Source organism: Pristiophorus japonicus, chromosome 9, assembly GCF_044704955.1.
Source record: "Pristiophorus japonicus isolate sPriJap1 chromosome 9, sPriJap1.hap1, whole genome shotgun sequence".
In the NCBI taxonomy this organism is placed as follows: domain Eukaryota; kingdom Metazoa; phylum Chordata; class Chondrichthyes; family Pristiophoridae; genus Pristiophorus; species Pristiophorus japonicus.
This window is the reverse complement of record NC_091985.1, coordinates 201845525-201872667: the sequence shown is the minus strand read 5'-3', so window position 1 is coordinate 201872667 and position 27143 is coordinate 201845525. Positions and strand designations below refer to the sequence as shown.

At 44.5% G+C, this 27143-nt stretch overlaps 1 protein-coding gene across 1 annotated transcript in view; it reads right to left on the bottom strand.

Moving 5' to 3' along the window:
- The window catches only part of LOC139273440 (zinc finger protein 420-like), a 92616-nt gene that overhangs the window by 65311 nt on the left and 162 nt on the right, over nt 1-27143 (bottom strand). Inside the window, exons 2-3 of the mRNA XM_070890352.1 lie at nt 26559-26724; nt 11892-13169 (exon numbers count right to left, since the gene is read on the bottom strand). Of these exons, the coding sequence (XP_070746453.1) occupies nt 11892-12814 (923 nt within the window). The 5' untranslated portion in view covers nt 12815-13169; nt 26559-26724. The remainder of the gene's footprint in view (nt 1-11891; nt 13170-26558; nt 26725-27143) is intronic.

Sequence of the window (27143 nt, the reverse complement as noted above, 5' to 3'; positions counted from 1 at the left end):
TGGTTTTCCAACTAATATGTGACCTCCTTATTTCTGTTACCAAAATGCAATATCTCACATTTATCAATGTTGAAATGCATTATATGCCAATTCTGCAAGTATATTAATGTAATAAGACATGTAGTACAGCACGGATTAGATACAGAGTAAAGCTCCCCCCACACTGACCCTTCAAACACTCCCAGGGCATATACAACATGGGTTAGTGACAGAGTAATGCTCCCTCTGCAGTGTCCCATCAAACATTCCCAGGTCATATATAGCACAGGCAAGGTACAGAGTTAAGTTCCCTCTACATATATAGAGTAAAGCTCCCTCTATACTCCCCATCAAACACGCCCAGGCCAACTACAGCCTGGTTTAGATACAGAATAAATCTCCTTCTCTACCATCCCAGGGCAGTTTCCAGTGGGCTTCCACAGGGCTCAGTACTTGGCCCCTTGCTTTTTGTGATATATATATAATCAATGATTTGGACTTGAATATAGGAGGTATGATTAAGAAGTTTGCAGATGATACAAAAATTGGCCCTGTGCTTGATAATGAAGAAGCGGTAGACTGCAGGAATATATCAATGGACTGGTCAGGTGGGCAGAACAGTGCCAAATGGAACTCAATCCGGAGAAGTGTGAGGTGATGCATTTGGGGAGGGCTAACAAGGAAATGGAATACACAATAAATGGTAGGACACTGAGAAGTGTAGAGGGACAAAGGGGGGTGGTTAAGAAGGCATACGGGATACTTGCCTGTATTAGCCGAGGCACAGAATAGAAGAGTAGGGAGGTTATGCTTGAATTGTATAAAAAACTACTCAGGCCACAGTTAGAGTACTGCGTGCAGTTCTGGTCACCACAGTACAGGGAAGATGTGACTGCCCCAGAGAGGGTAGAGGAAATTTATGAGGATGATGCCTGGACTGGAGAATTTTAGCTATGAGGAAAGATTGGATAGGCTGGGGTTGTTTTCTTTGGAACAGAGGAGGCTTAGGAGACCTAATTGAGGTGTATAAAATTATGAGGGGCCTAGATAGAGCAGATAGGAAGGACCTATTTCCCTCAGCAGAGGGTTGAATAACCAAGGGACATAGCTTTCAAGTAAGTGGTAGGAGGTTTAGAGGGGATTTGAGGAGAAATATTTTCACCAAGGGTGGTGGGGATGTGAATGTTTAAAAATGTATAGAGACATTGAAGTTGAGAACGTGGGAATTATATAGGGACAGTATAAGCCAACAAAGAATTCATGGAGGAATTGCCATGACATTTCAGACTCGAGACTGCGAAATGTTACAACACTAACACATATTGAAACAAAACCCACAGCTTGCAGAAAAACCTCAAGTTCTTATTAAATCATGTTATTAACCTGAAACATTAACAGAAGGTCTTTGTTTAAAATCAGACCATACTTAGGTCGGCTTATGAGTGGACAAAGGGAAAGAGGGATCAAAAGAGATAGGCTGAACTAGGATGTCACTCTAGCCCTATCTTGTTATCTTTTGCCGAAAATGTATAACCGTCGTCCCTTTACAATGTAACGTCACTTTGTCCGTAGGAAGTGGGTGCGTTCGAACAGACTTGCATTCCTTCTGTCTGATAAGGTCCCCGATCGAGATTTGCTTTTTAAATAAAAGCTTGCTTTGTTTAAAGCACAAACGGTATTCGTTTCAGTAATTTTGCTGAACCAGATTGAGGTAAAAGAATTCAGAAATCAACATTTGGTGTCAGAAGTGGGATCTCAACGGACGACTGCCGAAAACTTGCGAATTAAAAGCCAGACTAGCCTTGGACGAGACGAGGGGAAAGTGGCCATTGGAGTGAGTATGATTTCAATACTGCTCCAGTTTCCCCTGGTTTCAAAAGTCTGAGGAAAGTTTAGCCACTCGCTGGTTCTCAGGTAGTGTCTGAACGAGATCCAGGACAATCTGGTGAATACCTTTCAAACTTAGAATAGGGATAGAGATAGGGAAATTGCGCGGTGACGCAAACCAAGCGGCGACTTGGAAAGATAGGTTAGAATAGGTAAGTATTGCGCGGTGACGCAAACCAAGCGGCGACTTGGAAAGAGTAGATCCGTGCGGCGACACGGAAAGTAGGGATAGTTAGAGCTAGATAGGGATAGATGATCAATCATGGATCCAAAAATTAATAGGAAAGAAAAGAGACTCTTGTGAATGTCTGTTTAAATGAGAAATGCTTCTGTGATTTTTACTGTAAAAAAAAAGCCGGGGAGTTGTGGTTTGTTTTATCTCCACCTACTTTTTCAAACAGAATGAAAGTTTTTTTAACCCTTCGTAGTGTTGTCCTGTATGTGGGAAGTTTAAGAGTGTGAACCTTATTGAATTACGTATATTCGGATGATAAGTTACGGAGCCAGGAAATGCACAAAGGATAGGTTTGTTGAGTAAAAAAAAAAAGAAAAAATACATGGTCCTGGTGGTTTAAAAAAAAGGATTTAACATGCTCACTTACTTGTTGAAAGAAAACATTCAGAGAAGGCACAGCAAAACAACTGAGATGGATTCAAAAAAAATATTATATTAAGTAACACGACCTTGAGGCTGGAACAATTGAGATAACGAAAAGCAGTCCACAGCCTACGTGCCAGACTTCTCTCTAGTTATGGAAAAGACAAAAAAAAAAGTAACGTACTAAATAGGTGCTGAAAAAAAAAAATGTTCTGAGATTTTAAATTATGAGAAAAATTCCACTGCAGTCTAAAAAAAATCACTCCTGTCCAGTTGGCAGAAAAACTCCATTAAATTAGGGCTTTCATTGACAGAAGGAGGACATATTAAAAACCGTAGACGTCTTAAAGAAAGAGTGCACGCACGAGAAACGTACTCAGAGTTCCACTGGGACCTCTGAGAAAGGTATCGATAGACTACTTAGTTAAAATGGTTGGCTTTGCGTTGACCGAGGCTGATGACGAAATTGAATTTCAGTAAACAAATGTGTGGTCTCGTTTTAAATCAATTAAAAAAATATATCTTTGGCAAGTACTTGAATAAGAAGTTAAAAAAATATTGGAGTTTAATCAAATGCTGCCTTTCCTGATGAAAATATTTTTTTTCAGATGGTTACATGAAGTCACGTAATGACATCAGGTCTTCTTACAAACCTGTAAAGGAATTAACCCTTTCCATTGAAAGCCGTTTCATACTGAACATTATCAATTTTGATTTCTTAATAGAAAAAAGACTCACCTAACAGAGGAATGGTGCGATAGTCAGAATAAAAATAAAAGCAGAACTAGCTTATGTAATAATACTTGCCTGATACAATAAAGAAATAGATACTCAAACAAAACAAATTGAAGAGTTAAAGCCTTTAAGATAAATAAGCTGAAAGGGATCCACAAACCCAACTTAACCCTGACCTCCGATTTCACGGAGTGACCTCGACATGCATGGATATAATGCAGAATCAAGGGACCTGTGGGCCCTGGTAAAGCAAACCCTGAGCCCAACTGAGCATGCCCGATTTCTAACTCACCTAGGACGTGCTACTCATGATGCATTGTTGGTTGCTCACCCTAACGATGTCCAGGATCGCCTAAACGCTACCTTTAATGCTCTCACCACGACCCTTCAGAAGCCCATCAGTATGGAGCCGCCTCGGGTGGAAGGACCAAAACCTGACCCAAGGGGATACCAGATGGAACCGCAGTATTGCGTGCAGGGTTGGGTGGATAAACAGGGATACGGTTATATCAAACACCCAAATGGCCCGGGCCCTGCTAATTACAGACCGCCCTACTGTCCCCGGCCTGGTATGGGAAGAGGTCGGGGCTGGGAAAGACGAGATGGATGCTTTATTTGTGGGCAAGAAGGACATTGGAATAGAAATTGTCCCTCCCGTCAGCACGAAAAAGGAAGAGGAGGAAGAGGAGGGGGGCAAGGGGGGAGAGGACGGGGATCTTACACTAACTTCTCCCAGAACAACCCCTTTGGCCAACCGTCCCCCGATTCGTATTGACTACGCAGCTTGATTGTGCAGGGACCCTCCCCGGATGACGAACCGATGATAGTGTTAAAAATTCGGAATGAGTGGCAACCCTTCTTGATAGATACGGGAGCCTTCATGTCTTCTGTACAATCAAAGCTTAAACTCCCCACCTTCACTGAAACACAGGAACTGTCAGGATTCCTGGGACAAGTCTCTACATTCCCAGTGTCAGAACCGGTTAAAATGGGTTACCAGGAAGAATCGGTGGAACATCGATTTGTTATCACAACCAATCTGGACTGTAACTTGATGGCTAGAGACCTCCTCTGCAAATTCCAGTTGCATTTGGAGTGTGGAGATGATGGGATTATTGTAAAACAAGGAACCCTTAAGCGGCAGTATACCACTAGAACCCCTCAGTGGTGGTCTCTGGACCTGCCGCAGGCACCCTATCACGTGACCCTAGCATACGATCCCAGTGGAAATGGGAAGACCTCTTCACTCCAGCAATCGATGTCCCCCATGCTCAGAGGCAGAGCAAAACCTCACCTTTGCTTGGGCCAGGCACCAGAGAACAGACCAGTGCAGCACCTGAGGCACAGACCATCCATCACGACTGTGTGGCAATGATCCGACTGGAACGATCTAAAAATACCTTCCCAGCTCCAGTGGCAGGACTCCTGGGGAAGAAGATCAATTTCATAGGTACCCTTCCAGCGGTTGTGGCAGAATCGCGGGAGAGAAGGATCAAGGCAGTCGACCTCGAGGACAGAGGCAAGATGGCGTTCCTGCTGCAGCGAGGGGCAGCGTGGTTGAAAAAAGAGCCCCACCACGCTAAAGATTTGGAAGTTATGGTGCGCCCGGCTATAGACGAGGCTGACCCTACCAGCCGGGATGTGCAAATTGTAAAACATGGCCGAACAGTCCAATTCCACGGGGACCCCGAGAAGGTCTCAACTCTGCAGCATCATACTGGCTCTGGCATACCTGACTATGTGGATCCTCATGTGTGGGCAGAGGACCCCTCCCAAGTGGGTTATACTCCCATTGATCCGATTGAGATCCCAGTGCAGGGCAATGTCGACTGACCCTCTATCCGAAAGTACCCGCTGAAATCACAGGCAATCCTAAACTGACCTTTCGGCACTGTACTGCAATTAATCCGGCCTGTTTTCTTACTGAGCCACCCCAAGATGAGGAAGAACCCAGTCATGATTGTTTATCTTTAATTTAAGAGGCCACATCAGTCAGGGAAGATTTTGTTGATGTACCAATTGAAGATCCAGACTGTATTATGTATGTTGACGGAAGTTCTTCTATTAATCCAGAAGGTACACGAATCTCAGGATACGCCATAGTAAACCAGGAAAATCAGGTCTTGGAATCTGCCGCTTTTGAAACCGCCTATTCTGCCCAACAAACTGAACTATTCGCCCTCACCCGAGCCTGTATCTTGGCCAAAGACCTCAAAGTCAATATCTATACCGACTCCAGGTATGCTTTTGAGGTGGCCCATGATCTGATTTGTTGCAAGCCCTCATGCTCCCCAAGCATATTGCCGTTGTTGAATGTACCGCCCACACCACCGGAAAATCCCCGGGTGATATAGGGAACCACTGTGCTGACAAAGAGGCTAAACAGGCCTCTCGTGACCAACAGATGGTCGTGCCCAAAATGATGAGTCAGACTAAAAATCCTGCGAAGGATAAGTTAGCCTCGGAAAAACCAATGCCAACCATCCAAGATGTTATTAAAGCACAGGAGAACGCTCCTGAAAAAGATAAACTGTTGTGGAAATATTATGGATGTACTTATGACAATGTTTCTAAACTCTGGACCACTCCCGCGGAACAGACTTGCATGTCTGACGAGTTGGCTCTATGGGTTATTGAATGTATGCATTTTGCTACTCATTGTGGAGCAAGGACCGCGAGTGACACATTTTTGGCTACTTGGTGGCACCCTAGAATCCAGACGCTCACCCAGAACATCAGTAGTCGTTGCCTGGTTTGCCAGCAACATAATCCAGGGAAGGGAGTCCCCTGTGATTGGGGTAAAACGCCCCTACCCGAAGGTCCCTTTGAGACATTTCAGTTGGACTACATTGAGTTGCAAAAAGTTCAGTGTTACAAATATGTGTTAGTAATAGTAGATGTGTTTAGCAGATGGATTGGAGCCTACCCTACCCTGGACAATAAGGCTCAAACTGTTGTTAAGGTGTTAATGAGGGAAATTGTTCCTAGATATGGTATCTCAGCTCGACTGATGACCACCTATGTTCTTTCTCTGACTCAGGCTCTGCGACTAGCTCACAACCAGGTTCAAGATGCTCACCTCGACCTCCCAGTTTTACCCGAATTGTCCCTCGTGGCACCAGGGAAGTATGGATTCGGAAGGGATTAGAGCCACAATGGGAGGGGCCTTTTCAGGTGTTACTCACTACCCCCACTGCAGCCAAGGTTGAGGGGAAAAGTGCCTGGGTTCACCTGCACCACTGCAAACTCACCACCCTCTAACAAACCTATTTTACTGGTTATTCTAATTCCTGTTTCTATTCCAGACTTCCTCTTCTCCATAGTTGAACAAGGCCGTTGGCATCCTAATTGGAACGTGGACCAGTTTGAACTTTTACCCGTAGTGATAGACAGCCAGCTACACCGACGGTGACCTGAGAAGAGAGATGGGAAAACTGAACTCTTTTAATCAGCAAAATAATTGGACTATTTATCTGAATCCTGAGCCATAAGATGAAACTGTCTGTATGCCACAGTCTGTATAATAGTGTTGATATATGACAGTTTTGGCGCATGGGAGGGGAGTCAGAGACGAGAGCTCCATGTAAACACCTTTTTATACATGTCTTATGTTTATGCGCAAAATGTGAACTTTTCTAGATGTTGGGTGTGTTCACATTCCCTATACATTCCCTATAGATTCCAAAGGGGGAGTTCCACTAACCCTAACTGAGACTGTCAGATGGATTCAGAGCCAAACTATCACGAGAGGAGGGGGGCCAATACAATACTGCTGAAGCTCTGGAGGGCATCACAGCTGAAATGGTAGCAATAAGGACCGTGGCATTACAAAACCGAATGGCCCTCAATTAACTGTTAGCTGAGAAAGGGGGAAACGTGTGCCCTGATAGGATCTGAATGTTGCACTTACATTCCTGATAGTTCAGAAAACATAACCAATCTCGCTGATCACATAAGAAGGGAGGTGAAGAAGTTATCCACACCAGCAGAAGGATCTAGCTGGTTTGATTGGCTATCAGATGGATCTTGGAGATCCTATCCAATTGTTGGTTGCCTTAACCTTTGTTGTAAAGTAATGATGGCAAGGTTAGCAAACCCTCTTGTGGTCAAGGGCTCCCGAGTTATGATCCAACGAACTAAAGAACTACTCGACACTAACAACAATATGATTCAGGAAATAGAGTGTGAACGGATGAATGCGATACTCCTAGAATGATCCTAAGTGTTATCATGGAATGATAAAAGGGGGGGAATGTGAATGTTTAAAAATGTATAGAGACATTGAAGTTGAGAACGTGGGAATTGTATAGGGACAGTATAAGCTAACAAAGAATTCATGGAGGAATAGCCATGACATCTCAGACTCGAGACTGCGAAATGTTACAACACTAACACATATTGAAACAAAACCCACAGCTTGCAGAAAAACCTCAAGGTCTTATTAAATCATGTTATTAACCTGAAACATTAACAGAAGGTCTTTGTTTAAAATCAGACCATACTTAGGTCAGCTTATGAGTGGACAAAGGGAAAGAGGGATCAAAAGAGATAGGCTGAACTAGGATGTCACTCTGGCCCTATCTTGTTATCTTTTGCCGAAAATGCATAACCGTCGTCCCTTTACAAAGTAACGTCACTTTGTCCGTAGGAAGTGAGTGCGTTCGAACAGACTTGCATTCCTTCTGTCTGATAAGGTCCCCGACCGGGATTTTCTTTTTAAATAAAAGCTTGCTTTGTTTAAAGCACAAACGGTATTCGTTTCAGTAATTTTGCTGAACCAGATTGAGGTAAAAGAATCCAAAAATCAACAGGGGTCTGAAACTCACTGCCTGAAAGGGTGGTAGAGGCAGAAACCCTCATAGCATTTAAAAAGTACTTGGATATGCACTTGAAGTGCCGTAAGCTACAAGGCTACGATCCAAGAGCTGGAAAGTGGGATCAGGCTGGAAAGCTCTTTGTCAGCAAGCACAGACATGATGGGCCGAATGGCCTCCTTCTGTGCTGTAAATTTCTATGATTCTCTGATTGCAAGGCTAGGAGAGGCACTCTTGAAGGTATGGGGAGCTCGGACTTGTCTGTGGGAGTAACAGACGGCAAGAGAACTCAAATAATCCCGAGCAATGCGGTGTTAGTCGTGGCTCAGTGGTAGTCTCTGAGTCAGTAAGTTGTGGGTTCAAGTCCACCCCCAGAGCATGGAGCATAAAATCTAGGCCGACATTCCAATGCAGTGCAGAGGGAGCGCCGCACTGTCAGGGGTGCCGTCTTTCACATGAGGCCCCATAAGAGCATAAGAAATAGGAGCAGGAGTAGGGCATTTGGCCCCTTGAGTCTGCTCCATCATTCAATAAGATCATGGCTGATCTGATCTGATCTTGCCTTCAACTCCACTTCCCTGCCCGCTCCTCATAACCCTCGACTCCCTTATCGTTCAAAAATCTGTCTATCTCCACCTTAAATATATTTAATGACCCAGCTTCCACAGCTCTCTGGGGCAGAGAATTCCAAAGGTTCATGTTCCTCTGAGAGAAGAAATTCCTCCTCATCTCTATTTTAAATAGGCGACCCCCTATTCTGAAACTATGACCCCTAGTTTTAGATTCCTCCACAGGGGGGAGCATCCTCTCTGCATCTACCCTGTCAAGCCCCCTCAGAATCTTATACGTTTCAATAAGATCACCTTTCATTCTTCTAAACTCCAATGAATATAGGCCCAACCTGCTCAACCTTTCTTCATAAGACAACCCTTTCATCTCAGGAATCAACCTCGTGAACCTTCTCTGAACTGCCCCCAATGCAAGTATATCCCTCCTTAAATAAGGAGACCAAAACTGTATGCAGTACTCCAGGTGTGGTCTCACCAACAGTGTAGTTGTAGCAGGATTTCCCTACTTTTATACGCATCCCCCTTGCAATAAAGGTCAACATTCCATTTGCCTTTTTAATTACGCTGTACCTGCATGCTAACTTTTTGTGTATCATGCAGAAGTACCGCAGATCCCTCTGTGTTGCAGCATTTTCTAATCTCTCCCCATTTAAATAATAATTTGCTTTTTTATTTTTCCTACCAAAGTGGATGACCTCACATTTTCCCACATTATACTCCATCTGCCAAACTTTTGCCCACTCACTGAGCCGATCTATATCCCTTTATTTGCATCTTCCTCACAACTTGCTTTCCAACTTACCTTTGTATCATCAGCAAGTTTAGCTCCATTCACTCGATCCCTTCATCTAAGTCATTAATATAGATTGTAAATAGTTGAGGCCCCAGCACTGATCCCTGTGGCACCCCACTAGTTACAGTTTGCCAGCCTGAAAATGACCCATTTATCCCTACGCTCTGTTTTCTGTTTGTTAACCAATCCTCTATCCATACTAATATATTACCCCCAATCCCGTGAGCTCTTATCTTGTGCAGTAACCTTTTATGTGGCACCTTATCGAATGCCTTCTGGAAATCCAAATACACGACATCTACTGGTTCCTCTTTATCCACCCTGTTCATTACATCCTCAAAGAACGCCATCAAATTTGTCAAACATGATTTCCCTTTCATAAAACCATGCTGACTCTGCTTGACTGCATTATGATTTTCTAAATAATGGACTCCAGCATTTTCCCAATGACATGTTAGTCTAACTGGTCTGCAGTTTCCCGCTTTCAGTCTCCCTCCATTCTTAAATAGGGGAATTACATCTGCTGGGACCTCTCCAGAATCCAGGGATTTTTGGTAGATTACAACCAATGTGGCCACCATCTCTGCAGCCACTTCTTTTAAGATCCTAGGATGCAGGCTATTAGGTCCAGGGGACTTGTCCATCTTTCGTCCCATTAGTTTGCTTAGTACCTTTTTTCCCTAGCAATAGTGATTGTTTTAAGTTCTCCCCTCCCAATAGCCCCTTGATTATCAATTATTGAGATGCTTTCAGTGTCTTCTACAGTGAAGACCGATACAAAATATTTATTCAAATTCTCTGCCATTTCCTTGTTTCCCATTATTAATTCCCCAGTCTCCTCTTCTAAAAGGACCAACTTAGCTACTCGCTTCCTTTTTATATACTTGTAGAAGCTCTTACTGTCTGTTTTTATATTTCTTGCTAGTTTACTCTCAATCTATTCCCTTTTTTTCCGTTGTCCTTTGCGATTTTCTAAAAAGTTCCCAATCTTCTGGCCTTTCATTAATCTTTGCAACATTGTATGCCTTTGTTTTCAATTTGATACCACCCTTTACTTCTTAGTTAGCCATGGATGGTTCATCCTTCTTAGAGTCTTTCTTTCTCATTGGAATATATCTTTGCTGAGCTATGAAATATCTCCTTAAATGTCTGCCACTCCTTATCTACTGTCTTACCCTTCCTTTGTAATTGCCTTTATTTTTCAGGGCACTATTTTGAGACCCAAGTTTCTCACCCTCAAACCGAATTTGGAATTCTACCATACTATGATCACTCTTCCCAAGAGGATCCTTTACTATGAGATCATGAATTAATCCCAGTCTCATTACACATTACCAATTCTAAAATAGTCTGCTCCCTGGTTGGTTCCATAGCGCATTGTTCTAAGAAAACATCCCGAATACACTCTATGAACTCTTCCTCAAGGCCACCTAATCTTTATATTGATATATTCAATCAATATAAAGATTTAAATCGTCTATGCTTATTGCAGTACCTTTCTTATAAGCCTCCATTATTTCTTGATATATATGCTGTCCTGCAGTGTAGCTATTGATAGGGAGCCCATAGACTACTCCCACCAGTGACTTCTTTCCCTTATTATTTCTTATCTCCACCCAAACTGACCTACATCTTGATCTTCTGAGAATCAGAACCATCTGACCTCTCAAGTGGGCGTAAAAGATTCCATGACGTTATTTCGAAGAAATCTCTCTGGTGTCCAAGCTAACATTTATCCCTCAACCAACATCACTAAAACAGAGGCCGTGAAAGGCACTTTATAAATACAAAGGAGAAAAGGAACAGTCGATAACAGGACATCAATTAGTCTCCTCTTGGAGAAATCAAGGAATCGACTCACTGTATGTAGGAAACAAAGCTGATTTATTTGATCGTTGTTTGACAGAAAAGATTTACAAGAATGATTCCAGGGATGAGGGACTTCAGTTACATGGATAGACTGGTGAAGCTGGGGTTGTTCTTCTTAGAACAGAGAAGGTTGAGAAGAGATTTGATAGAGGTGCTCTGAAATCATGAGGGGTCTGGACAGAGTAGAGAGAAAATATTCCCATTGGCGGAAGGATTGAGAACCAGAGGACACAGATTCAAGGTGATTGGCAAAAGAACCAAAGGCGACATGAGAAAAAACTTTGTTTTAAGCAGCGAGTGGTTAGGATCTGGAATGCACCGCCTGTAAGGCTGGTGGAGGCAGATTCAATCGTGGCTTTCAAAAAGGGAATTGGATAAGTACCTGAAATAAAACAACTGCAGGGCTACAGCGAAAGGGCGGGGAGTGGGACTTGCAGAGAGCCGGCACGGGCTCGATGGTCCGAAAGGCCTCCTTCTGTGCTGTAACCATTCTATGATTCTATGATATCCAGAAAATTAAACTCCAGCCCAGTTATAGGGATTAATTACACCAGCAGCAACAAACTCCAACTGTCCGAGTGAACATGGTTCAGTCCTGGATGTGATTAACTGCAACAATAAAAGCAGAGTCCAACCCCTGCAGTCACTTGTGAACTCGCTGATGTGACTGAAGGTTGGATAAACGAGTGAAGCCCTTCCCACACTCGGAGCAGATGAATGGCCTCTCCCCAGTGTGAACGCGCTGGTGTGTCAGCAGGTTGGATGAAAGAGTGAAGCCCTTCCCACACTCGGAGCAGATGAACGGCCTCTCCCCAGTGTGAGTGCGTTGGTGTTTCATCAGTTCATTTCTGCTTTTATAGCTCTTTTCACAGTCAGAACATTTAAACGGTCTCTTACTGGTGTGAACAAGTTGGTGTTCAGTGAGGTGGGATGAACGAGTGAATGCCTTCCCACACACAGAACAGGTAAAAGGTCTCTCCCCGGTATGCATACGCTGGTGAGCATGAAGCCCGAATGAATTAGCGAATCCCTTTCCACACACAGAGCAGATGAATGGCCTCTCTCCTGTGTGAGCTCGCTGGTGACTCAGATGATGAGATGATTTAGCAAACCGTTTCCCACATACGGGACAGACGAACGGTCTCTCCCCAGTGTGAACACGCTTGTGTTCAATGAGGTGTGAAGATGCAGCGAATTTCTTCCCACACACGGGACAGGTAAACGGCCTCTCCCCTGTGTGAACATGCTGGTGTCTCACCAAGCTGGATGAACAAGTGAATCCTTTCTCACACACGGAGCAGGTGAACGGTCTCTCCCCAGTGTGAATTCGCTGGTGTGCCAGCAGGCTGGATGAATAAGTGAAGCCCTTCCCACACACAGTGCAGGTGAACGGCCTCTCCCCAGTGTGAACTCGCTGGTGTTCAGTGAGGTGGGATGAACGAGTGAATCCCTTCCCACACGCGGGGCAAGTGAACGGCCTCTCCCTGGTGTGACTGCGTCGATGAGTTTCCAGCGCAGAGGGGCAATTGAATCCCTTCCCACAGTCTCCACATTTCCACGGATTCTCCATGGTGCAGGTGTCCTTGTGTCTCTCCAGGTTTGACGATCAGTTGAAGCCTCGTCCACACACAGAACACGTGTATGGTTTCTCCCCACTGTGAATGGTGCGATGTTTTTTCAGGCTGTGTAACTGGTTGAAGCTCTTTCCACAATCAGGGCACTGGAACACTCTCACTCGGGTGTGTGTGTCTCAGTGCTTTTCCAGTCACACTGATGTTTGAAATCTTTTCCCACAGACAGAGCAGACAAACGTTTCTCCTTTCACATTCAAAGGCCGATGATATTCAAGTGAATCGAGTGACTCTGTCAGATCTTGATACAATTGGTTCGATTTTCCTGTCTGTAAATCCTCCTCTTCTAATATCCTGTAAAAGGTGTTTACGAAAGTCAGCACTGGAAGTGCAGGATAGAAATTGAGGACAGACAATCCTACTTTTTATGGAACATTCTTTCCTCTCTTGTTCCCCAAAGCTGTAAATTCCCATCCCACACACACTCCCTGCACCCTGTGCTGAAATCCAAACTCATCGCACCACCTCCATCATTTCTTTCTTCCATCTGCAGTTTTCTCACTCCCTCTTCTCTGGTTGGGTTCAGTTCTACATCCCGTCTGTGCAGACTGAGAATAAATGAGGAAATGATTTTCTCTCGAGGTCACTGGGACCCAAAGCCCCGCCCACCCTCTGTTCCTGTACCAAGATGGCCACGCAGGCACGCTGATCATGTCTAATAATTCGGCTAGTTACCCCGAGCAGTCGGGTCCATCATCGCGAGTCAAACATGTGTCCTGCCGGCTCATATTAGGTGCCTAAAACCTACACCAGATGTTTATGAAGCTGCCCAGCCCACCCAGGGGTCTAATTCCTCCGCTGAGCCCACAAGCTCCTACTGACTCGCGGAATGTCTCTTCCACCTCAGACAACCTCCACCACTGGCACTGCGCCTGTTCAGAGCACAGCCCGGTCCCGTGTCTGGGCTCCTGGTGTCATTGATAGAGCGCTTTACCCCTGCGCGGGTCGATTCTGGTTACAGAAGTAAACGTTGCAACATTTGGTAGTAAAAGGGATTCATTCAGGACAGACAGCAGGGATTATTGCAGGAAATAACACAGTGCAGTGAGAAAGGAAATACAGTGGATGTTGTGTAGATGGATTGTCAAAAGGTGTTTGATAAGGTGCTGGACAGGAGGCTTGTTGATCAAATTAAGGCTCATGGTATTAAAGGAAGTGGGGCCACGTGGAGAGGAAGTTGGGTAAAGGGCAGAAAACAGAGAGTAGTGGTTAATGGATGTTCTTCAGACTGGAGGGATGTAAACAGTGGTGTCCCCCAGGGTCAGTGTTGGGATCATTGCTCTTAATATAGAGACAGGATCTGGGCTAGGGAATAAGCACATAAGAATTAGCAGGAGTAGGCCATTTGGCCCCTCGAGCCTGCTCCACCATTCAATATCATATTGATTCATCAATTGATCCACCGCTACGAAAAACAATAAGAATAAAACCGGACAGACCACCTGGCATCGACCTCCGCACCGGCTACGGACACGACAACGGCCCACCCAGCCCAGTCTTTCTCACCAACATCTGGGGACTTGTGCCAAAATTGGAAGAGATGTCCCAGACTAGTCAAGCAACAGCCTGACATAGTCATACTCACAGAATCATACCTTTCAGCCAATGTCCCAGACTCCTCCATCACCATCCCTGGGTATGTCCTGTCCCACCGGTGGCGGTACAGTAGTATACAGTCGGGAGGGTGTGGCCCTGGGAGTCCTCAACATTGACTCCGAACCCCATGAAGTCTCCTGGCTTCAGGTCAAGCATGGACAAGGAAACCTCCTGCTGATGACCACCCACCGCCCTCCCTCAGCTGATGAATCAGTACTCCTCCATGTTGAACACCACTAGGAAGAAGCACTGAGAGTAGCAAGGTGCACAGAATGTACTCTGTGTGGGGGACTTCAATGTCCATCAAGACTGGCTCGGTAGCACCACTACTGACTGAGCTGGCCGAGTGCTGAATGACAGCTGCCAGACTGTGCCTGCAGCAGATGATGAAAGAATCAACACGAGTGGAAAAAAAGACTTGCGCCCATCCCTTTGGAAAGGGCACAAGAGCGGGAGCAGCGGTAAGCCTACAAAGGGCGTGAGTCAGCCGAGCAACGGGACTTCAGAAAGGCCGCGAGAGTGGGAGCAGCGGTAAGCCTACAAAGGGCGTGAGTCAGCCGAGCAGACAGCCGAAACAGCACCAAGTGACCTGGGAGGATAAAAAGTAAAAAGATTCAAAATGTGATGTCGCAGAAAAGCAGGGAAGTGATTGGTTGGTCAGTTTTTCTCTCTTTTCTTCGGCATTGGTTTAAATTAAGAGCTGGGATTAAAAATCTAAACTTTCAAAATGTGAAAAATTAATTAAATACATTAGAGATGGCAGGGCAGGCGATGTGTTACTGCTGCTGCATGTGGGAGCTGGTTGACCCCATTGAGGGCACGGCGACCACATCTGCAGTAAGTGTTGGTTTCTCGAGGAACTTCGGCTCCGCGTTGATGAGCTGGATTCCGAGCTGCAGACACTGCGACACATCAGGGAGGGGGAGAGTTACCTGGACCCTGTGTTCCAGGAAGCAGTCCCACCCCTTAGATTAATTAATTTAAATTTGGTCCGTTGTTAGGGACAGGATGGTGTGGCTACAAGCGAGGCAGCTATGCGGACCCAGGAGATAGTGATGGAGGTGCCTCAGTCCTTGCAATTGTCCAACGGTACGAGATTCTTGCTCCCTGTGTGGACGAGGGCAGGGACTGCAGGGAGGATGAGCAAACTGACCACAGTGCCGTGGTACAGGAGGCCATTCAAGTAGGGGGAGTAAAAAGAAATGTTGTAGTGATTGGAAACAGTATAGTTTCGGAGATAGATACTGTTCTCTGCAGCCGAGTGCGTGAGTCCCGAAGGCTGTGATGCCTGCGCGGTGCCAAGGTTCAGGACATCTCCTCTGGGCTGAAGAGGGATTGGAATGGGAGGGGGAAGATCCAGTTGTCGTGGTCCACGTAGGTACCAATGACATAGGTAGAACAAAGAAAGGGGTTCTGCTGAAGGATTTTGAGCAGCTAGGGGCTAAATTAAAAAGCAGAACCACAAAGGCAATAATCTCTGGATTACTACCTGAGCCACGAGCAAATATATTTTGGTGAGAAGGAAAGACTTTAAGCGACGAGAGAACTATCCACGGTTAATGAAGGAAGTAAAGGATGGTATCAAATTGAAAACAATGGCATACAAAGTGACCAAGGTTAGTGGGAGGCCAGAGCATTGGCAAATATTTTTAAAAACAGCAAATGATGACTAAAGAAATAATAAAGAGAGGGAAGGTAGATTATGAGAGTAAACTAGCAAGCAATATAAAAAGAGCTTCTACAGGTATGTAAAAAGGATAGGGTAGCTAAAGTAAACGTTGGTCCTTAGAGGATGAGACTGGGGAATTAATAATGGGGAACAGGGAAATGGCAGACATTGAACAAATATTTTGTATCAGTCTTCACGGTAGAAGACATTAAAAACACCCCAATAATAGATAATCAAGCGGCTATAGCGCGGGAGGAACTTAAAGCAATCACTAAAGAAAAAGTGCTCAGTAAAATAATGGGATGAAAGGTGGAAAAGCCCCCTGGATCTGATGGCTTGCAACCTCGGGTCTTAGTAAAGCTCCCTCTACACTGTCCCATCAAATACTCCCAGGGCCGGCATAGCACAAGTTGGATACAGAGTAAAGGTCCCTCTATACTGGCTCATCAAACAATGCCAGAGCAGGTACAGCACAGGTTCGGTACAAAGTAAAAATCCCTCTACACTTCCCTAACAAACACTCCCAGGGGAGGTACAGCACAGGTTAGATACAGAGTAAAGCTTGTTCTACACCGGCCAACAAACACTCCAAGGGCAGGTAAAGCATGGGTTAGGCAGAGGGTAAAGCTTCCTCTATTCTCCCCGATCAAACAATGCCAGGGCAGGTACAGCACGGGTTCGATGCAGAACAAATCTCCCTCTAAACTGCCCCATCAAACATTCCTCGGGCAGGTACAGTCCGGATTCGATATAGCAGAAAGCTCCCACTACACTGTCCCATCAAACACAACGAGGGTAGGTAGAGTACGGGTTAGATACAGAGGAAAGCTTACCCTACACCAACCCATCAAAGCTCACAGGGCAGGTAGAGTACGGGATAGATACAGAGGAAAGCTCCCTCTGCAGTGTCCCATCAATCACTCACAAGGCAGGTACAATGTTGATTTCCGAGTTCTTTTCCTTCAATCTGGTTCAGTGAAATCACTGAGTCGAATACCGTTGTGCTTTAAACAAAGCAGTCTTTATTTCTTACCGGCCGAGACTTATCAGACAGAAGGAGTACTCTCTTGATAGAGCGTACACACTTCCTACGGACAAGTGAAGTTACATTGTAAAGGGACGACGGTTATACATTTTCGGTAAAAGATAACAAGATAGGGCCAGAGTGACATCCTAGTTCAGCCTATCCCTTTTGATCCCTCTTTCCCTTTGTCCACTCATAAGCCGACCTAAGTATGGTCTGATTTTAAACAAAGACCTTCTGTTAATGTTTCAGGTTAATAACATGATTTAATAAGACCTTGAGGTTTTTCTGCAAGCTGTGGGTTTTGTTTCAATATGTGTTAGTGTTGTAACATTTCGCAGTCTCGAGTCTGAGATGTCATGGCTATTCCTCCATGAATTCTTTGTTAGCTTATACTGTCCGTATACAATTCCCACGTTCTCAACTTCAATGTCTCGATACATTTTTAAACATTCACAGTTGCAGTCCAGATTGGTTGTGATAACAAATCGATGTTCCACCGATTCTTCCTGGTAACCCATTTTAACCGGTTCTGACACCGGGAATGTAGATACTTGTTCCAGGAATCCTGACAGTTCCTGTGTTTCAGTGAAGGTGGGGAATTTAAGCTTTGATTGTACAGAAGACATGAAGGCTCCCGTATCTATCAAGAAGGGTTGCCACTCATTCCGAATTTTTAACAATATCATCGGTTTGTCATCCGGGGAGGGTCCCTGCACAATCAAGTTGCGTAGTCAATACGAATCGGGGGACGGTTGGCCAAAGGGGTTGCTCTGGGAGAAGTTAGTGTAAGATCCCCGTCCTCTTCCCCCCCTTGCCTCCCTCCTCTTCCTTTTTCGTGCTGACGGGAGGGACAATTTCTATTCCAATGTCCCTCTTGCCCACAAATAAAGCATCCATCTCGTCTTCCCATACCAGGCCGGGGACAGTAGGGCGGTCTGTAATTAGCAGGGCCCGGGCCATTTGGGTGTTTGATATAACCGTATCCCTGTTTATCCACCCAACCCTGCACGCAACACTGCGGTTCCATCTGGTATCACCTTGGGTCGGGTTTTGGTCCTTCCACCCGAGGCGGCTCTTCCTTTCTAGTCACGTATTCAGTCTTGACCTGGGTTGGGGGCGTACCTCCCCCCTCTCCTTTCGTTTCCTGCCAATAATATTTAACCGCCCTTTCCATCTGCGCTTTACTGATATCTGCCCAATTCATATTATTTGTCCGGATAGCGTGAGCAATAGAATTGGGCAGGCACTGAAGTAGGATAGCGCAGAATTGAGGAGAATCCTCTCCTGCCCTGAAGGCATTATCTCTTGATTGACTCCCGTATATTTCAATAAATCTTTCCATGAATTCATCGGCAGTTTCTTCTCGTTTGGGTTTAGTTTCTAATACTGCGGCCATACTGATGGGCTTCTGAAGGGTCGTGGTGAGAGCATTAAAGATAGCGTTTAGGCGATCTTGGACATCGTTGGGGTGAGCAACCAACAATGCATCATGAGTAGCACGTCCTAGGTGAGTTAGAAATCGGGCATGCTCAGTTGGGCTCAGGGTTTGCTTTACCAGGGCCCACAGGTCCCTTGATTCTGCATTATATCCATGCATGTCGAGGTCACTCCGTGAAATCGGAGGTCAGGGTTAAGTTGGGTTTGTGGATCCCTTTCAGATTATTTATCTTAGCCTTTTAACTCTTCAATTTGTTTTGTTTGAGTATCTATTTCTTTATTGTATCAGGCAAGTATTATTACATAAGCTAGTTCTGTTTTTATTCTGACTATCGCACCATTCCTCTGTTAGGTGAGTCTTTTTTCTATTAAGAAATCACAATTGATAATGTTCAGTATGAAACGGCTGTCAATGGAAAGGGTTAACTCCTTTACAGGTTTGTAAGAAGACCTGATGTCATTACGTGACTTCACGTAACCATCTGAAAAAAAAATCTTTTCATCAGGAAAGGCAGCATTTGATTAAACTCCAATATTTTTTAACTTCTTATTCAAGTACTTGCCAAAGATATTTTTTTAATTGATTTAAAACGAGACCACAAATTTTTAATAGCTATTTGTTTACTGAAATTCAATTTGGTCATCAGCCTCGGTCAATGCAAAGCCAACCATTTTAACTAAGTAGTCTATCGATACATTTCTCAGAGGTCCCAGTGGAACTCTGAATACATTTCTCGTGCGTGCACTCTTTCTTTAAGACGTCTACGGTTTTTAATATGTCTTCCTTCTGTCAATGAAAGCCCTAATTTAATGGAGTTTTTCTGCCAACTGGACAGGAGCGATTTTTTTTAGACTGCAGTGGAATTTTTCTCATAATTTAAAATCTCAGAACACATTTTTTTTTCCAGCACCTATTTAGTACGTTACATCTTTTTTCCCCGTCTTTTCCATAACTAGAGGGAAGTCTGGCACGTTCATCTACACTCACTGATTCCTGCTATTGTTGTTGATGTACAAAATTTTAAATAAATTACACTGCCCTCCAAACAGCACTTAATTACAATTGTTGACATTTCCACGTAGGCTGTGGACTGCTTTTCGTTATCTCAATTGTTCCAGCCTCAAGGTCGTGTTATTTAATATATTTTTTTTTAAATCCTTTTGAATCCATCTCGGTATTTTCTGTGCCTTCTCTGAATATCTCAAAATCCCAATTCAAACTTTGTAATTCAATAAGGTTCACACTCTTAAACTTCCCACATACAGGACAACACTACGAAGGGTTAAAAAAAACTTTTATTCTGTTTGAAAAAGTGGGTTGAGCTAAAACAAACCACAACTCCCCGGCTTTTTTTTTTCCCACAGTAAAAATCACACAAGCATTTCTCATTTAAAACAGACGTTCACAAGAGTCTCTCTTCTTTCCTATTAATTTTTGGATCCATGACCTTTCAGGGAATTCGTAGTTTTATCTAAATTACCCATCCTGTGTCGCTGCACGTTGGATCAGGGTCCTAATTAGTCCTGATTGTCTCCACGTCGCCCCGTGGTGGTTTCAGTTATCTTACCCAGAGCCTAGGCGGACCAAGTGATATACAAGATCGACGCCGTACCTGGCGCAAGTACAATTTAAAATTTACACAGTCCCGCGGCTTAATTTTACGTAATTCCCTAACCTCCGCGTTTCCCTACGCGGTTCGCGCGATTCTCTCTCTCTCCGCGTTGCCGCGCGGTTTTACTTGGGCCTCGAACCCACACAGACACTGGGCCTCGAACCTAGGCAGGTTACCTATTCTAACTTATCTTTCCGAGTCGCCGCTTGGTTTGCATCACCGCGCAATTTCCCTATCTCTATCCCTATTCTAAGTTTGAAAGGTATTCATCAGATTGTCCTGGATCTCGTTCAGACACTACCTGAGAACCAGCAAGTGGCTAAACTTTCCTCAGACTTTTGAAACCGGGGGAAACTGGAGCAGTATTGAAAATATACTTACTCCAGTGGCCACTTTCCCCTCGTCTCGTCCAAGGCTAGTCTGGCTCTTAATTCGCAAGTTTTCGGCAGTCGTCCGTTGAGATCCCACTTCTGACACCAAATGTTGATTTCTGAGTTCTTTTCCTTCAATCTGGTTCAGTGAAATCACTGAGTCGAATACCGATTGTGCTTCAAACAAAGCAGTCTTTATTTCTTACCGGCCGAGACTTATCAGACAGAAGGAGTACTCTCTTGATAGAGCGTACACGCTTCCTACGGACAAGTGAAGTTACATTGTAAAGGGACGACGGTTGTACATTTTCGGCAAAAGATAACAAAATAGGGCTAGAGTGACATCCTAGTTCAGCCTATCCCTTTTGATCCCTCTTTCCCTTTGTCCACTCATAAGCCGACCTAAGTATGGTCTGATTTTAAACAAAGACCTTCTGTTAATGTTTCAGGTTAATAACATGATTTAATAAGACCTTGAGGTTTTTCTGCAAGCTGTGGGTTTTGTTTCAATATGTGTTAGTATTGTAACATTTTGCAGTCTCGAGTCTGAGATTTTCATGGCTATTCCTCCATTAATTCTTTGTTAGCTTATACTGTCCATATATAATTCCCACGTTCTCAACTTCTCGACTTTAATGTCTGTATACATTTAATATCCAGTTCACTTCACTGTCTTTATTGCTTATACATTTTCACATACCCACACAGCACAGGTTATGCAGAGAATAAAGTTCTCTCGACACTGTCCCATCATACAGTACCAGGGCACGTACAGCATGGGTTAGATACAGAGTAATACTCCCTCTACACTGTCCCATCAAACATTGCCAGGGCAGGTACAGCAAGTATTAGATACAGAACAAATCTCCCTCTACACTGTCCCATCCATCACTCCAAGGGTGTGAATGTTTAAAAATGTATAGAGACATTGAAGTTGAGAACGTGGGAATTCTATAGGGACAGTATAAGCTAACAAACAATTCATGGAGGAATAGCCATGACATCTCAGACTCGAGACTGCAAAATGTTACAACACTAACACATATTGAAACAAAACCCACAGCTTGCAGAAAAACCTCAAGGTCTTATTAAATCATGTTATTAACCTGAAACATTGACAGAAGGTCTTTGTTTAAAATCGGACCATGCTTGGGTCGGCTTATGAGTGGTCAAAGGGAAGGAGGAATCAAAAGAGATGGGCTGAGCTGGGATGTCACTCTAGCCCTATCTTGTTATCTTTTGCCGAAAATGTATAACCATCATCCCTTTACAATGTAACGTCACTTTGTCCGTAGGAAGTGAGTGCGTTCGAACAGACTTGCATTCCTTCTGTCTGATAAAGTCCCCGATCGGGATTTGCTTTTTAAATAAAAGCTTGCTTTGTTTAAAGCACAAACGGTATTCGTTTCAGTAATTTTGCTGAACCAGATTGAGGTAAAAGAATCGAGGAATCAACAAGGGCAGGTATGGAACATAAGAAATAGGAGCAGAGTAGACCATTTTGGCCCCTCGAGCCTGCTCCGCCATTCAATAAGATCATGGCTGATCAGATTTAGGCCTTAACTCCACTTCCCTGTCCGCTCCCCATAATCCTTGACTCCCTTATCTTTCAAAAATCTGTCTATCCCCACCTTAAATACATTCAATGACCCAGCCCCCACAGCTCTCTGAGGTAACGAATTCCAAAGATTCACAACCCTCAGAGAAGAAACACCTCCTGATTTCCCTTTTAAATGAGCGAACCCTTATTCTGAAACTATGCCCCCTAGTGCTAGATTCCCTCACGTGGGGAAACATCCTCTCTGTATCTACCCTGTCAAGCCCCCTCAGAATCTTATACGTTTCAATAAGATCACCTCTAAGTCTTCTAAACTCCAATGTGTACAGGCCCAACCTGCTCAACCTTTCTCATTATGACAACCCCTTCATCTCAGCAATCAACCTCGTGACTATCTCTGAACTGCCTCCAGTGCAAGTATATCCTTCCTGAAATAAGGAGACTAAAACTGTACGCAGTACTCCAGTTGTGGTCTCACCAATGCCATGTACAGTTGGAGCAGGACTTCCCTACTTTTATACTCCATCCCCCTTGCAATAAAGGCCAACATTCCATTTGCCTTCATAATTAATTGCAGTAACTGCATGCTAAATGTTTGTGTTTCATGTACAAGGACCCCCAGATCCCTCTGTACCACCACATTTTGTAATCTCTCACAATTTAAATAATAATTTGCTTTTTTAATACTCCTACTAACATGGATACCCTCACATTTTCCCACATTATACTCCATCTGCCAAAGCTTTGCCCATTCACTTAGCCTATCTATATTTGTTTGTAAATTCTTTGCATCCTCCTCACAACTTGCTAGGTTAGCACAGGTTAGATATACAGTAAACCTTCCTCTACATTATCCCATCAAACACTCCCAGTGCAGGTACAGCACGGGTTAAATACAAAGCAAAGCTCCCTCTGCAATGTCCCATCAAACACTCACAGGACAGATATAGCATGGATTGGATACAGCGTAAAGTTCCCTCCACACTGTCCCATCAAATATTTCCAAGGCGGGTACAGTAAACGTTAGATACAGCATAAAGCTCAATTTACACTGTCCCGTCAAACACTCCCAAGGCAGGTAACAGCACGGATTAGATACAGAGTAAACCTCCATTTACACTGTCCCATCAAACAATGCCAGGGCAGGCACAGCACAGATTAGATACTGAGTTTCCCATGTGGTGGCTGGCGTGCAACGGCCACCACACGTTAAAAAAAGCCACGCACAGGCATCTTCCACCCTTCAGGATGTAGTTCAGGATCTGGAATATTAGGTCCTTCATTGAAACACCTGTGAACTCATCCTTTTTTGGCGTGGAAGCAAGTCATCCTCGTTTGCAGATGACACTAAGCTGGGTGGCAGTGTGAGCTGTGAGGAGGATGCCAAGAGGCTGCAGGCTGACTTGGACAGGTTAGGTGAGTGGGCAAATGCATGGCAGATGCAGTATAATGTAGATAAATGTGAGGTTATCCACTTTGGTGGCAAAAACAGGAAGGTAGAATATTATCTGAATGGTGACAGATTAGGAAAAGGGGAGGCGCAACGAGACCTGGGTGTCATGGTACATCAGTCATTGAAAGTTGGCATGCAGGTACAGCATGCGGTGAAGAAGGTAAATGGCATGTTGGTCTTCATAGCGAGAGGATTTGAGTATAGGAGCAGGGAAGTCTTACTGCAGTTGTACAGGGCCTTGGTGAGGCAACACCTTGAATATTGTGTACAGTTTTGGTCTCCTAATCTGAGGAAGGACATTCTTGCTATTGAGGGAGTGCAGCGAAGGTTCACCAGACTGATTCCCGGGATGAAGAAAGACTGGATCGACTAGGCTTATATTCACTGGAATTTAGAAGAATGAGAGGGGATCTCACAGAAAAATATAACATTCTGACGGGATTGGACAGGTTAGACGCAGGAAGAATGTTCCTAATGTTGGGGAAGTCCAGAAACAGGGGTCACAGCCTAAGGATAAGGGGTCAGCCATTTAGGACCGAGATGAGGAGAAACTTCTTCACTCAGAGAATTGTAAACCTGTTAAATTCTCCATCACAAAACGTTGTTGAGGCCAGTTCATTAGTTATATTCAAAAGGGAGTTAGATGTGACCCTTTTAGCTAAAGGGATCAAGGAGTATGGAGAGAAAGCAGGAATGGGGCACTGAAGTTGCATGATCAGCCATGATCATATTGAATGGTGGTGCAGGCATGAAGGGCCGAATGGCCTACTCCTGCTCCTATTTTCTATGTTTCAAGGTACTGCTAATGATGATGATGAGATACAGAGTAAACCTCTCTCTATACTGTCCCATCAGATACAACTCGGGCAGGTAGAGTACAGGTTAGATTCAGAGGAAAGTTTCCCCTACAGCGACCCATCAAAGCTCACAGGGCAGGTAGAGCACGGGTTAGATACAGAGCAAAGCTCCCTCTACACTGTCCCAACAAACAATTCCAGGTCAGGTACAGCACGGGTTCGGTAAAAAGCGAAGCTCCCTTTATACTGTCCCATCAAGCACTCCCAGGGCAGGGACAGCACGAATTAGATACACAGTAAATCTGTGTCAGAGGAAACTGTACCCCAGTGAGAGTCAGTGCCAGAGGAAACTGTACCCCAGTGAGAGTCAGTGCCAGAGAAAAATGTACCCGTGAGTGTCAGTACCAGAGGAAACAAGCAGCAGAGCTTGGTGTCCAGCCGTCTTGGATCCCCTTGCCATTGGACCAAGACCTTGCTCTGCCAAGCCCTTGTGGTAGCCGGTGTTAGCAATACAAAACAATCCTCTTCCTCTGCAGTTATCAGTCTATTGCAATTCCCCATACCTGCAGTTTTGTTATTTTACAATTTAAAATATCTTCAGTTATCAGCAACAAATTGCATTTATATCGAGCCTTAAATATAGTAAAATGTCCCAAGGCACTTCACAGGACCGTTTGCAAACAGAATTTGATACCCAGTCACGTAAGGAAATACTACAACAGGATTAAAAGCTTGTTCAAAAGGATAGGTATTAAGGAGCATTTTGAAGGTGGAGAGATTTAGGGAGGGAATTCCAGAGCTTATGGCCTCGGCAGCTGAAGGTATGGCCACCAATATTGGAAGGATGAAAATTGGGGCTGCTCAAGAGGCCAGAATTGGAGGAATGCAAATATCTCTGAGGGTTGCAGGGCTGGAGGAGGTTACAGCAATCGGGAGGGGCAAGGTCCTGGACGGATTTCAAAACAAGGTTGAGCATTTTGAAATCGATGGAGCAGGAGCCAATGTAGTTCAGTGAGCACAGGAGTGATGGGTGAATGGAAATTGGTACAAGTTGGGATGAGAGGGCTGAGGACAGATTGAGTCGAATAGGCCTATATTCTCTGGAGTTTAGAAGAATGGAAGGTGATATCATTGAAACATAGAATTGACAAGGGCTGGATAGTCTAGAGCTAGTGGTCCTAGTATTAGGATAAGAGATCGGCCATTTAAGACTGAGATAAGATATTTCTTCACTTAAGTGTTGTGAATCTTTGAAATTCTGTATTGAATAGAGATCTTACTGAATGGCGGAGCAGACGGGAGGGCCGTATGGCCTACGCCTGCTGCTACTTCTTGTGTTCTTGAGTAAGGATACGGGCAGGAGTGTTTTTGATAAGCGTAAGCTTGCGGAGAGTGCGAGGTGTGAGGCCGATCAGGAGAGCATTGGAAATAGTCCAATGTAGCGGTAACAGAGGCATGGATGAGGGTTTGAGCAGTTGAGCTGAGGAAGGGGCAGAGACCGGCGATGTTATGGAGCTGGAAGTAAACGTACTTGGTGATTGAGGGAATATGGGTTCGGAAGCTCATCTCAGGGTCAAGTACGACGCCAATTAATAAATTGCAACTCTCCATACCTGTGTTTCAGTATATTAGAATACTACATACCTCGAGTGATCAATGCATCAATAGTAGTACTTATCAATATATTTTCTGTTAATTCCAAATGTTCATGAATGAATAATTGATTGTCAGTAATAGGCTGTGCTGGTATTTCAGATTGGTTTGTGCATCGTGATCAATGAATTGACTATGATGCTTCCAGTTCAATCTTTCCAATGGCTTTCTCACCAGATGGGAAATATTTGAACATTGAGATCTGATGGTGTCGGTGTGAGTTCAGCCCCACCGAATGTACAGAGACGGGTCCATCTGCTGGTCTCTGCCTCAAACTGGAGTCACCTCTTAGATCAAAGCCCTTTACTCTAAAACACACACAAGATTCACTGTGACTGTGTTTCGAGACAGAAACTGATCTCACTTCACATCCCATTGCACGGCCCTCATGCTGGATAATTGTGCTCGGTGGTCAGACTCTCCCAGTCTCATTTCCTGTCTTACCTTGTAACCTGTGTGTACTGTCTACAGGACCGGTGTGTATCTGAGTAAATGGCACTTTCTCTTACCTTTCTCCCCAGTCAATCTATTGATGCGCATTCAATCGGAAAGGGCTCCCTGGTTGGTGCTCTCACAATCCTGTGCTGGTTCACCTGCTGTTGTTCCTCAGTCCACAATTCCTGTTTCCTTCCAGCTGTGGAACTTTCTCAATCACTCCGCCATTCACCGGGAGATCTAATTATGAAAGGGCAGAAAATTAGAAGAATATTAATGTTGTGAAGTGGAATGTAGTGTAAAGTGTTTTTCCAATGTTTCAGAAAAGTCTATGTCCAGTATTTTGTTTGATTTTATCCTATTCCTCAAGATTCCTGTCCCGCCCGTCTGGACTTACAGAAAATCACCAGAATTCTCCCCGGATTACACACTAACTGATCTCACTGGGCCCATCCTCCCCGGGTTACACTGTCTGAGCTCACTGGGCCCCCGGGTTACACAGTCTGATTTCACTGGGCCCCCGGGTTACACACTGTCTGATCTCACTGGGCCCCCGGGTTACACACTGTCTGATCTCACTGGGCCCCCGGGTTACACACTGTCTGATCTCACTGGGCCCCCGGGTTACACACTGTCTGATCTCACTGGGCCCCGGGTTA